At 34.5% G+C, this 13784-nt stretch overlaps 2 protein-coding genes and 1 pseudogene across 2 annotated transcripts; 1 reads left to right on the forward strand and 2 right to left on the reverse strand.

Annotated features, from left to right (window-relative positions):
- The first annotated feature begins 122 nt into the window (after positions 1 to 122).
- LOC9304602 (probable disease resistance protein At1g15890) lies at positions 123 to 3816 on the forward strand. Its single transcript, XM_002868484.2, has one exon. It carries the CDS (start codon positions 932 to 934, stop codon positions 3485 to 3487), a length of 2556 nt encoding a protein of 851 aa, XP_002868530.1. The 5' UTR covers positions 123 to 931; the 3' UTR covers positions 3488 to 3816.
- A 2626-nt stretch (positions 3817 to 6442) lies between these two features.
- LOC9304603 (terpenoid synthase 30) lies at positions 6443 to 10654 on the reverse strand. The gene is made up of 7 exons (XM_002870504.2): positions 10400 to 10654; positions 9876 to 10149; positions 9409 to 9787; positions 8874 to 9092; positions 7289 to 7460; positions 6923 to 7171; positions 6443 to 6798 (listed from the first exon to the last, which is right to left on the reverse strand). Exons 1-7 carry the CDS (start codon positions 10652 to 10654, stop codon positions 6502 to 6504), a joined length of 1845 nt encoding a protein of 614 aa, XP_002870550.1. The 3' UTR covers positions 6443 to 6501.
- Positions 10655 to 12536: 1882 nt separating this feature from the next.
- On the reverse strand, positions 12537 to 13370 carry LOC9306622 (annotated as a pseudogene).
- Between the last annotated feature and the right edge of the window lie 414 nt (positions 13371 to 13784).

The following is a 13784-nucleotide window of genomic DNA, read 5'->3' on the forward strand; positions in this document are numbered from 1 at the left end:
TTATTAAGGGTAAAATCGAAATAACACATTATTAGTGGCATACAGACTCCAAAATGGCAGGCGTGATTAAAATTTTCGGTTCAGTGGCAAACTAGCCTGTGTCTCGTGCTGGGATTTATTTAGATTTAGTGGTTCCTAATGAACTTAATTTTAGGGTCAACAGGCAAAAATTGAAGATGAATCTCTTCTGTTTACTGTTTTAGTATGTCCTTAGGACTTAATAGTACTTTTCTCGGGATCTAATATGTGACTTGATTTTTGGAAATCTGCGGTTTTGTCTCCTCTTCTTTGTTCTATCGATTATATTACACGTATAGCTATTTTCCTGGGAAAATGTCATCCTAGTGTTGCTTGATTATGTATGGTATTTTGGGTATCAGAAATGATACAAGCAATTTTCAGATGTCAACTGTGTATAATTTATTAGGATTTATAGCTCTTGCATGCTCTTTAGTCAAGATCTAGACATTTACATGGGTGTTGAGAAATTTTTGGGGTTTTCTTGTAGACAAGCTTTGTCATTTTTGATATTCATGTATATTAGTTGTGTTCATTAGCTGACTGTCAACTGTTTGATTTACCCGCAGTTTTTTTGATCGATTCGTTTTCTGTTCAATTGAATTCTTGTTCAGTTTCTCCGTATAGTTCGGTTAGGGAATGATTGATTTAATCGGAATAGTCATCATAGTTGATAGAGATGTGTGCTCTTCATATTTTTATTTTGTGGAAATGAAACTTCTTCTGCAACTTCCTGAATTATTGCACTCTTTGTTTATTTATAATCAATGATATTTTGTGGAAATGAAACTTGTTCAGCAGTTTCTGAATTATTGCAGTCTTTGACTTATTATTTTATCATCTATAGGTATGACCGTATGATTGTATTCCTCTTTGCAGTGAATATTGTTTGGTTTCTGAAAATTTGAGCAAGATGGGAGGATGTGTATCACTACAGATAGCCTGTGATCAAACACTGAGCCGCACCTGCGGCTGCTTGTTTGGTGATGGAAATTACATTCATTTGATGGAGGCTAATCTTGATGCTCTGCAGAAAACTATGCAAGAGCTTGACGAGAGGCGTGATGATCTGTTAAGAAGAGTTTCCATAGAAGAAGATCAAGGTTTGCAAAGGCTTGCTCAAGTCCAAGGATGGTTTTCAAGGGTAGAAGATATTGGGTCTCAGGTCAATGATTTGCTTAAGGAGAAATCAGCTGAAACTAAGAGATTGTGTCTTTTTGGATACTGTTCTAGCAAGTGCATATCAAGCTGCGAGTATGGTAAGAAAGTATCGAAGAAGTTGAAAGAAGTTAAAGAACTTCTATCTAAAGGAGTTTTTGAAGTGGTGGCGGAGAAAGTTCCTGCAGCAAAGGTGGAGAAGAAACAAATCCAAACCACAATTGGTTTGGATTCAATACTTGAAAAGGCATGGAACAGCCTCATCAACAGTGAACGAACAACTTTCGGTCTTTATGGTATGGGGGGAGTTGGCAAAACCACCCTCCTAGCTCTTATCAACAACAAATTTGTTCAAATGGTGGATGGATTTGATGTTGTGATATGGGTCGTGGTCTCTAAAGATTTGCAAAATGGAGGCATTCAGAATCAGATTCTGGGAAGATTACGTCTTGACAAGGAATGGAAACAAGAAACAGAAAAGGAGAAAGCCTCTTCCATATACAATATCCTTACTAGAAAGAAATTTGTGCTGTTATTAGACGATTTATGGAGCGAGGTAGATCTGAACGAGATAGGAGTTCCACCTCCAACTCGAGATAATGGATCAAAGATCGTTTTCACCACTCGTTCAAAGGAAGTTTGCAAAGACATGAAAGCCGATGATGAAATGAAAGTTGAATGTTTGTCACGGGATGAGGCATGGGTACTGTTTCGAAATATAGTTGGAGAAACCCCATTAAAGTGTCATCAGGATATTCCCACACTAGCAAGAAAAGTGGCTGAGAAATGTTGTGGCTTACCCCTTGCACTCAATGTTATTGGCAAAGCCATGGCATGTAAAGAGGATGTCCACGAGTGGCGTCATGCGATTAATGTTCTCAACTCGTCTAGCCACGAGTTTCCGGGTATGGAAGAAAAGATTCTTTCCATTTTGAAGTTCAGTTATGATGGTTTAGGGGATGAAAAAGTCAAATTGTGCTTTCTATATTGTTCTTTGTTTCCGGAAGATTATGAATTAAAGAAGGAGGAATTGATAGAATATTGGATCTGCGAAGGATTTATAAATGGAAACATAGATGAAGATGGAAGTAACAACCAAGGTCATGCTATTATTGGTTCGTTAATTCGTGCACATCTATTGATGGATGGTCAATTTACAACGATGGTGAAAATGCATGATGTTTTACGCGAAATGGCCCTTTGGATATCTTCTAACTTTGGAAAACAGGAAAAAAAGCTTTGTGTCAAATCTGGCGCGCAGTTATGCAATATACCAAAGGACATCAACTGGGAAATTGTGAGAAGGATCTCGTTGATGAGTAATCAGATTGCAGAGATATCTTGCTGTCCTAACTGCCCCAATCTTTTGACCCTACTACTCCGTAATAACAGTTTGGTGGATATTTCTGGTGAATCCTTTCGTTTTATGCCAGTCCTTGTTGTCTTGGATCTTTCGAAGAACCATAGTCTTTATGGATTGCGAGAAGAAATTTCCTGCCTGAGTTCCTTGCAATACCTCAATTTATCATCCACATGGATAAAATCGTTACCAGTTGGTTTGAAGGGGTTGAGTAAACTAATAAGGTTGGATCTGGAGTTTACTTTTGGACTTGAAAGCATTGCTGGGATAGGAACAAGCTTACCAAATCTTCAAGTGTTGAAACTATTTCATTCCCGTGTTGGTATTGATACAAGATTAATGGAAGAGCTACAACTTTTACAGGACTTAAAGATTTTAACAGCAAACGTAGAGGATGCTTCGATTTTGGAAAGTATCCAAGGAGTAGAAGGACTGGCGAGTAGTATTCGAGGTTTATGTCTACGGAATATGTTTGAAGAGGTTGTAATATTAAACACGGTAGCTTTGGGTGGTCTTCGACGCCTGGCTGTTCAGAACTCCAAAATCTTAGAGATAAATATAGATTGGGAAAACAAAGAAAGAGAAGAGCTTCTATGTACAAGTTCTCTAGGCTTCAAGCACCTCTCCACTGTTTCTGTATACAGTTTGGAAGGTTCAAAAAACTTGACCTGGCTGTTGTTCGCTCAAAATCTCAGGTACCTAACTGTATCGGATTCATCATGCATAGAAGAAATAATAAATTGGGAGCAGGGAATATATATTAGCAATGTGTGTCCAGATATTTTGGTTCCATTGGGGAAGCTAGAATCCCTTGAAGTAACTAATTTGTATGCACTGAAGAGAATTTGCTCGAATCCTCCAGCTCTTCCAAACCTGAGACAATTTGTTGTCGAAAGATGCCCCAACCTGCCGAAAGCTGCCACTGAGTTTCTGAGATATGAACAGGAATAATGGATGGACAGGCTTGGAATTTGGAGGAGGCTCCTGAATCCAGGGATAGTCTCCAGTTTCATGTTAGGAAGATGAAGCCATTGCATATGTGTGAGTGTGACTGTTTCCACAGTTCTTAATTTTATTTGGTTTTATGTGTTGCTTTTGCTGAAATGACATTGTTGTCAAGTTGCATTCCTCAAGTTGGAAACTTTCATTGAGAAACTGTGTAAATTCAAAGACTTTTGGTGTGTAACTGTCATTAAGAAACTGATGCTTGAACATCTAAAATCTTTTGGATGCTTGTCCAAGTGAGGAGCTTTTACAAGATCAAGCAAATTCCATCTTCATTGTGTTGATATCTTGCCCTGTTCAACATTACAGTTTGTACCTTGTACATGTATAGTGAAACTTTAGATTTAAAAGCTAGATTGTATGGTTGATCCATCCAGAAAACGAATACCATGATAATATCGCACGCATCAGCTCTTCTTCTGGACTATGAAAGTTAGAAGAGTCGTGCCCATGAACATCTAGAGAATTTGATGTGTCTTGTATAAATGTGCCTATTTACAGAATCTCTAAGAGTAAGCTACAACGTAGACATCACTTGCTCGACCGGACCAGCTCATTCAAGAAGACGAGTAATGGTTACCGAGACATCCTTGTGGTAACCAAGCAGAGTAGTAGTTAGCAGTGCAGGTGGGGATGCAGAATCTGATGGATGAATATAGACTGAGTTAGGGATTTATTTGTTGTTTTGTACCAAACCGTTGCTTGGTATGTGCGAGTCTTAGGAAAGCATAAGTGAAAGATAATGCACAACTAACTTTGAGCGAATTATTTTTTTGAGAATTAGGTACAACATTTCCTTCTCCAAAACAACCTAAAACTACATGATAAAACTAGATTTAGAAATCAATTTGTCCAAGTCTCACAAGTTGGTACAGTTTGTACTTGTACTCACCACAACACGCATGATCTTAATTACTAATACTTTCCATGCCCATGCCTTTGATTGCATACAGCCCACAAAGCAAACCCTTAACGAATATCACATACCACTCCAATTGTTTCTTCACAATGCTTTCTAAATCTCTGAAAGCTCTCCTCAGAATCCCAACTTCCATTCCTCTTTCCACAAGCTCTCTCATTGATTCTATCACCTTATGAGCATCTTGCTAACGTACCAGCATCTATTGATGGATGGTCAATTTACTCGAGAAAAATTTGGATCTTTGGTTCACAGAAAATGGGGTTTAATTAAAGAAAGAGTTGGAAGAAATTTGAAAGTGATTGTTGCGTTTATTATGGCGAAACTGATTCCTAAAGACCGGACGTAATCAAAACCGGAACCCAATATTTTTGTGCTTGAAAAGAATATGAAAATACATTTGAAAGTTAGTAGATTAACCCAAATTATGAGTTTAATTACTAGAGTGTCTCAAAAATTTTGGGGGTTAAAATGAGTTATTTTCATGACCATTAAATATATTCAAAAAAAACATAGAGAAAAAATATTGGGAAAAAAAAATTATTTGAAAAGTCTGTTGGATTAGTTGTGATAGGTTTATTCTCCACGACAGACTTATTTGTCTACGACAGATTTTTTACGGAAGATTTTTTTTCTTCCACAGACTTACTTAAAATAGGTTACGGCAGATATTTAATTTGTAACAGATTTTTTCCCCACGACAAACTTATTTTATGATGACACCACATAATTTTGTAATTTTGACATATTATAAAATTGTGTGGCAGATTTATTGTTTCGTTGGCGTCAGAATTATATTTTCGATAAAAATCTGCCATAATATAGGAAATTTATTTTATGTTATGATAGTTATTTTTTTTAACAAAAACATGGAGTCTAATAGCAGATTTGTTATATAAAAAATAAATTGCTAGAATGACATATACTCGCAACCGAAATATTTTATGTTACGACAGATTTTTTTATATTACGAAAGATTTCAGATAGGTTATAAAAAAATCTGTCGTATGATGACAATTTTATTGATGAAGATAAAATTTTAATCTTCACAATAAGATAACGACATACATATTCTTATCGCGACAAACTTATTTATATTAGATGACTCATGTGTGGCTGTTTGTCTGTCTCCTCGTTAATATATGATTAGGTTAAAAACATTTTCGTTATTTTTTCAATTTTTTTTTTTTTCGTTTTGTATTTTTTTTCTTTTTCTATTTTTTTCTATTTTTTAGGTGTTTTTTTTAGTTTTCTAGTTTAAATATAAAATAAAAAATAAAAATTATATTTTCGTTTTCGTTTTTGTTTTCTAGTTTAAATATAAAATAAAAGATATGAGAATAAAATACTTAGATTTAGGTATTTTTTTCCTAATTTTCTATTTAATTTAATTATTATATGTTAATTAGTTTATTTTAATAGAATTGAAAATAATCTTTGAACACAAAATTTGTGTTATTCTAGTAAACCACAATATTTAGGTGTTAATCTAGTTTTTTTTTTCTAAATTTGTGTCAAACTAGGTAAATTTTAGTTAATAACAAAGTGTTATAAAAATATTTAATATTTTCATGAAATGAAAAAACTTTCTAAAATCTAATTCAAAATGCAAATATTACATCATAATAATAAATCCTAAAACTTTGAGGACATAAACATGCTATTTTCATTATTGATCAATAGATGTGCCCGGCCTCTACTGTTATTTGGTCCTAGGTCTCACTTATGAAGAATTTCAATGGAGAAACACCAAACTACGTTATATTAACCAAGTTGCTAATATTACGAATAAACACAAAATTAGAAGTTCCAAAATTACTTAGTGGACCAAAAGAGGCCAGATTTGAAGCAGTGAAGTTGTTGGTAATTGGATACGTCAGAATTCGTTGATGAATGAAGTGAAATTTATATTTTCCTAGAAATTATTGATGACAATAATTCATATTTGGAAATTTAATCGTTGATTATATTTTGAAAAAAAAACAAACACCAGGTTTAAGATGAGTTTAAGTAAGCATAACTGAAAAATGGTGATATATGGTTAAACAGGAATATGATAGATGAATAGAGAGGTGATGAGATCTTTGAGCTTTCCATGCGAATTGGAGAATTCATCAACACCATCCTTGCAAAACACATCGATCAAGCGTGCAATGTTGAGGCAACGCACCAGAACTTGTCGTGGCACATCAGTTGTCGTCAACAACTCCTCCATGACTATCTTATAGTTATCTCTAGCCATCTTACTCAATTCTTCAACCGCTTTTTCTTTAGTAACACCGTGTTGATTCATGTAAGAGTTGACCCCATTCACCACCTCTCCTTTGCTCATCTCTCTCTGCCCATTGTATATATATACCCATAGTTTATAAGTATGCAAGACTAACGTCACATAGCAAAGAAAAAGAATACACAAAGACCTAGTCTTAATTATTCCTTTAATCTTTTATTTGGTATAATACCTCGTAGGTGATGATGTCGTTGTTTACACGATACATATAGCACAAAGCTTGGAATATTTTTGACTTGGAGTTGAACCATTCGTACAATTGTTTCTCATCACAATCTTCCATCGCGATAAAGCTGTACAAAGCAAAATCATCCATCCCTGCGGTGACCAGCCCAACCTCCATGTACTCATCAAAGGTTGGCACATGACCTTCACTTGCCCATTTTGATAATGCTAGGTACGATCTCCCTAGGTTCTTAGTCTAAGGATTTCATTTGAAAAAAAAAATCTTAATTATATTAGAAATACGCACTTATTTTAATATGTTTCTTACCCTTTCCACAACACTTAATGTATAATTTTTTGGTATATTATTTACCTCCTCTATCGTCTGTTTTACACAAGCAGATCTTCCTCGGGGCATCATTTCTCTTTCAATCTCTCCCATAGTTTCACTCACCAAAAAAAAAATCTCTCCCATAGTTTCCAATATTAATCGGACGACTATTCTCGAATAGCTTTGTAGTTCGTCAATCCCTTCAAGATCCCACCTGCCCAATTTTGCCATTTCATATAAATCTTATTAAAGTTATTTTTAGTATAAGACAGAGCGAGAGAAATAAGTTTTTCCATATCTTATGTTAAATTACCATATAAACTATATCGTTGTGCTAGAACATACCTCAAATAATAAAATATTTGAATCTTATATATGCACTTTATGTTTTGTACAAAATCATATATACGCCCTAAGTCTCGACTATGTGGAATCCATTTATGCATCTACGTGGATTTGTTTTATGCGAGTTTGTGGAGAAATTGGCTTGTTCATACCTCCACAAGCAATCTATTAAATTCATACATAAACTATATTATTGTGCTAAAACATACCTTAAATAATTAAAATTTTAAATTCCATACATATACTTCATGTTTCAGAATAAGACGAACACTCGAAATCACAAGCTAAAACAATGTAGTATTCTATTAATTGAATGAATTTAACGTCCTTTTATGGTTCTATATTCTTCTTTTTCTCGAATGAGGAATAGGCTTGGGCAAAAAACTGAATCTAAAAATCCGAACCGGAGCCAACCCAAAAATTGGTTCGAGTTAGTTATGGGTATAATTAAATTACCTATTGGGTCATGTCCATGTCTGTCCGTGAGTATTGGTTCGGGTCCGGATATTACGGGTAATTGAACGGGTATTCGATTACTAAATATTTCCCCAAGCAGATATCCGAATATCCAAAAATACCGGATACTCGTACGGATTACCAGTTAATGAAGATTATCCGAACGAGTACCTGAATACCCGATATATTTATATATTTTTGGATTATTTTGTACCCGATTCTATCCAATCCTAGCAAAATTCTTGAAGTTTAATTCAAATCTCTGAAAAACATAAAAATATTTTGGGTATTTGGTTATATTAGGTACAAAATACAAATATTTCACAAGTAAATTAAATTTACTTGCAAACTCAAGAAAGAAGAATGAAATAAATTTGTATGGAATTTAAATTTTTGAGTATTTAGTGTATGTTTTAGCGCCATAGTATAGTTCGGATATGAATTCAACGTATTGCAGTTGTGGAGGTATGAAAAAGCCAATTTCTCCACAAACTCGTATAAAACACATCCATGTAAGTGTACACCAGATTCCACGTAGTCGATATTTTAGACGTATGCATGATTGTTTTTTTTTTTTTAAAAAAATTTTATTTTGCACAAAACATAAAATGCAAATTTGAGATTCAAATGTTTCACTACTCGGGATATGTTCTAACAAAATGATATAATTTAGGTAATTGTGGGTATCAAAAAATCGATTTTCCGACAAATGATGACGGAGAGTTAGTTTTTTTTTTTTTTTTAAAAAAACATTCCACAAGGCATAAATAATAAAAATAAAGATAAAATCCACAAGGCATAAACGATAAGTGGATGCATAAAGTACCTTTGCAAAGAATCAATGAGACTTTTAGCTTGGGGAAAAGTTGCATATGAATCACAGGTGTCGTTCAAAGCAACCAGGACGATGATAATTTTAGCCGCTATAATTCTCCCAAGTGAAAATCGTGGCTCGAAATGTATTCCCACTGCAGGGAAATAGGACTCCACAATTCTATCCCTCACGTAAGGAAGCTTAGTGGGGATATCTAGATCTTTCCACCATCTGCAAAGAAGAAACAAAAAAAAAAAGGTTCAAATATTACAAGGACGCACGCATAGAGGTCAATCATTATGAGTTCCTTCACTCACACGGCACAAGAATCTAACAAACCCACAAATGACAAATCTATTAGAGATAGACCAAAAACAGTGTCTATAATTTTGAGGTGACTTAATAGAAAGAACATGTAACCTTATCAGTTATAAATAGTCTTGATTTTTAATAAATTAACAGAATAATAAAAATCAAAACCATAAATCCTAACACTTAATCTAAAAAAGTAAAGAAAAGAGTGTAGTATAATATGGTGGTCACATACTTGGTGAGTGTTTTGAGCTCTTGTATGTAAAGCAAACGGCAATAGTTGAAGTTGAGCTTTGCAAACTTGAGAAGCGTCAGGTCATGACCTTCTTCTTGGTCATAGAAAGAGATGTATTCTCTTGCGACTAGTATTTCCATGTTATGATATCGAGCTCTGTACAAGGCGTTACGAATATGTGATGAGAGATGTGGAGGAATAGTAGTACTCGTTACCAAAGACTCCAACTGGTTCCTAGTGAAACTCTTTGCTTCCTCCATTATATCTTCAGAGGGTGTCCCAAGATGCGCTGCTTGGTATAATTGTAGCATTCCTCTAACATCCGCGACTAGACTCTCCTTGAACCTCCCATCTTTACCTTTGAATCTTACGAAGGTATCTATAATGAAACCGATAGATATATATAGCCAATTATCATGTTATATATAGATTCGAATGTGATGATTCAAGGAAAATTATATTGTTACCGCATGAAATCTTGTGTTGATACAGTCGAAAAACCTCAAACATGATAGAGATTGTTTCCAAATCGTCTTCCTCGGATATTATCCCGTCCAACTCTTTAAAAGTCTGGTTTAGGATCATCTCGATCTCGGTCTCAATGTAATGCGAGATACCGAGGCTTATAAGCAAATGGATTAATCGAATCTTGTCCTTGTTACTGTTGTGAGAAGAGATGAGCTTGTCTCTCACGTTTGGCTTCATCACCGATTCAATCTCTCTCTCTATTTTATCAAATTCCTACGAAGATAAACAAATATATGATCAAGAATCATTTTACCTTTTTTTTTGTATGAATGTAAAATTATATACAATAAATAAATGCGACTTTTGTTTTGAAAAGCATGAAAAAATTAAAATAACTTAGATATTGTTACTACTACGAATCATTTTCTCTGCCACAACTTAGAAACAACTTAGAAAAAAAATCATTTTACTTTAAAAGAGAAGAAGTAAAAAAGAATCATGTTCTCTGGATACAAATACTTACGGAATCGTCGACGGAAAGTGAGAGGAAGTAATCTCCCCAAAAAGTGGGAGCAAAGTGGGTCAAAGGACGACCACTCTCAAGATCATCACTAGTCGAACTCTTAGTATTAGCCTTAACGCAGAAAAAGTTGGGTTTCATGGGTTTTAGAGAAAGAGAAGGGCGAGAAAACAGAGAGTGGCTGGTCTTAAGAAACATAGGAGGTTGGTGAAGGTCAGAGAGAGTTCCGAGCCCAAAAACTGTTTTTGCTGCTTCCATTCTGTTTCACTTAAGTTACTCTGTTTTTAGGTTTCTTTCTTTTCAAAAAGCTTTCTCATTTCTGCTGTTCTTTTTCCCCTTAAAGTAAACAAGAAAGCTACGTCACGTGATTCACGTGGTCAACGACCAGGAAACGTTTAATGAATACTCCTTCCGTTTCAGTTTAATTGTCGTTTTAGGATTTAAATTTTGTTTCATAATAGTTGTCGTTTTAGGTTTTCAATGTAAATGTTTGGTGAAAATTCCAGTTTTAACCATACTGTTTTAATGTTTTGGCCAATGAAATTTTTTATAAAATATATTAATAAAGGGTAAAACAGAAAATTAAAAGCTTTTCTTAATTTGTGTGAAAAACCTTAAACGACAACTAAAACGAAACGGAGGGAGTATAGTGTAAAAATAAAAACTTATCTTCGGTTATGGTTTTTTGGATACGACGGGAAACATGGTAGGGAACAATGTCAGACGAACAATTATTAATTTGATTTAGTGGGAAATCCAAACTATCATGTTATTCAGTTTACCGGTCACGTGACCTATTCAATCTCTCTTTCTTTCCGAAGTGCATTCAATTCCTTTCAAATTACGACGTAACATGGTTTATGTTGAATAGTACTCCCTCCGTTTCATATTAAATATTGTTTTAAACTTTGAATTTTGTTTTAAAATAAGTGTCGTTTTGTGTTTTCAATGCATATATTTGGTAAAATTTTCATTTTTATCCCAATTAATTTAATATATTGACCAATGAAAAATGATATAGTATACAGATAAGGGGTAAAACAGAAAATTTAATTGTTTTCGTAATATGTGTGCAAAAACCTTAAACGACACTTAATATGAAACAGAAGGAGTATATTATTATTGGAAATTATACTAGATTCTTTAATAATTGGTTTTTTGACTTGTAGAATAAAAAATTTTTTTGGTCAAATCTTGGAACTATATTATTGTTTGCCTTTTTGTCATTTTGTGTGTTTAAAGAATTATGTGTTTCTTTACATATACATGGAATTGTGCTTAATGATTTCGTCTCTAACGTTAACGTTGTGATTGTTATTTATGTTATTCCTTATTAGAAAAGGAAAGAGACGTTGTCTTGTTTGTTATAATGAAGAAGACGTGTTCTTCATTGGAAAGATACACAAGAATACAAGATTGCTGTTAAAACAGAGAAACCAGAAAACAGAGTTGTGATAACTTGTGTGAAGCTTGTGTTGCTTTTGAGTTTGGTGAGAGATCACCTTGGAAAGAAATTGTTGTTGGTGTGAGGTGCACAAAGTAAATACTTCTCCAAGAAAAAATGCATAAATGATTAAATGGGAATAGAATGAGTTTACTTGTTTAATCATAGTTCATGTTCTTAGATACATGAATTAGAATTTATGTAGAAATTCTAAGTCTATCTTGTACTTCTCAAAATGATCTTATAAACTCTTGTTGCAGCCGAGGGTTAGTTTGAAAAAGAACCAACGATAACACGTTAAATCTCGTGTCGTTTCTATATTGTTTATTATTAAGCTTCCTTACTATTTCAATATCTAGTCTCTCTCAATTTTTTTACAGTTTATGAATCGTGTTCTGCAACAAGAACCACATCGGGTCGACTGTGGTTTTGGTCCGTGTACATACGGAGGTTCGTCTCTTAAGATAGACATCACTCTGAACGTCACGTTAGCTAGGTTTTTTGGGCCCAAAACCCCTTCTTGCTGCTGCCACGATTTTAGTTCGCAAGTAATGGTATTTGTTGAAATATGACATTAAGTTTCAAAAAACACAATAGTAAAATGCAAACCTGAAAACACACAGAGAGATGATCACAACTTAAATGGTTCACAAGAAGCAAAGACCAGAGATCGAACTAAAGGGACGTGTTAGGAGATTAGATGCGTTGAGGATATGATCTGTTGATACAAAATATCAGAGCAATGTAGCTAGCAAGAGCCATCAGAGGCGCTGCCTTATTCCGATGAAACCTTAGAAGTTGTTCCTCTGCTTCTCTGTTCAGTTTCTCTGCAACTGCCCTCGATCTCTCCAAACCTATTAGCCTTGGATACGTCAGCTTTCCGGCCATTAGAGCAACCTCAATGGAGGTTTTTTACAAGGTACTTTAACATTAAAATATTAAAAAAATAAAAAAAGAAGAGAGAGAACAAGAAATATACCTTATATAAGGAATGTTTCTAAACATTTTAGAGACCTTTTGTACATTTGTCTTATTTTTAGTGGTCTATTTATTTTTATATTAAAATATTAATATTTAAATTATAAGAAACTCAAAACTTATTTCTAACCATTGTGGTTGCTCTTAAGTCTTTTCCGACAGTCTTACCCAAATCCTCAGTAGATTCCGTTACGTCAAGAATGTCATCAACCACTTGAAACAGTAGCCTAATACATCTCGCATACTTTCTAAGCTTCTCGATCTCCTCCTCTGTTCCATCTCCCATTATGACCCCTAAAATAGCCGCTTCCTCCAACAATGCCGCCGTTTTGTGGAGATGGATTAATTCTAGACGCTCCAATCCAGCGTCGTGTGGATTCAATCTTTCGCTGCTTAGGTCAGTTACTTGCCCTGCTACTAACCCTTTTGTCCATGAATCATCCTCTCGGGAGCGACCAACCCACTCGACGCAACCGTCATGTGCTCAAACGCCAAAGCAAGGAGTGCATCACCGGCCAAAACCGCCATGTCTTCTCCAAATACCTTGTTTGAGCAAAAATTGGTTCATCGCTAGTGAACATTAATCAACATCAATGAATGATTCAACTATAGTGAGCATTTCTCTAAGCCTCCATATGATTTAGCAACATACTTGTTAGAGAGAGTCCATCTTTCCATCTACTGCATACGTGTTAGAGAGAGTCCCATTATTTGAATGTTAATCTTTACAGGTTCAGCTCATCAAGAAACTTCATCAGCATTTCTTAAAAAAATCTGAATCGCAAATCTGAACTAAAATCCGAAGAACACGATCGATCCCTTTGATGAATCGATGAAGATCAGCGGAAGTGGAATGAAGAATTTTGATTAGGCTCTGATACCATTTCAACTTTTCCCATGAACAAGAACAAGAAAGATAAACAAGAATCTGGGAAAAGATAATTTCTTCATTCAAGTGTAAAATGA

Source organism: Arabidopsis lyrata (genome assembly GCF_000004255.2).
Source record: "Arabidopsis lyrata subsp. lyrata unplaced genomic scaffold ARALYscaffold_7, whole genome shotgun sequence".
NCBI lineage: Eukaryota > Viridiplantae > Streptophyta > Magnoliopsida > Brassicales > Brassicaceae > Arabidopsis > Arabidopsis lyrata.

Bases quoted from the DNA above. Each gene is read 5' to 3' on its own strand.
- LOC9304602 (XM_002868484.2), top strand. From the start codon at position 932: ATGGGAGGATGTGTATCACTACAGATAGCCTGTGATCAAACACTGAGC.
- LOC9304603 (XM_002870504.2), bottom strand. From the start codon at position 10,654: ATGGAAGCAGCAAAAACAGTTTTTGGGCTCGGAACTCTCTCTGACCTT. The intron at 7,461-8,873 runs GTACTTTATGCA...AAAATTGGGCAG, and splicing joins CTCATTGATTCTTTGCAAAG to GTGGGATCTTGAAGGGATTG. The intron at 7,172-7,288 runs GTAAATAATATA...TGAAATCCTTAG, and splicing joins TAAAACAGACGATAGAGGAG to ACTAAGAACCTAGGGAGATC.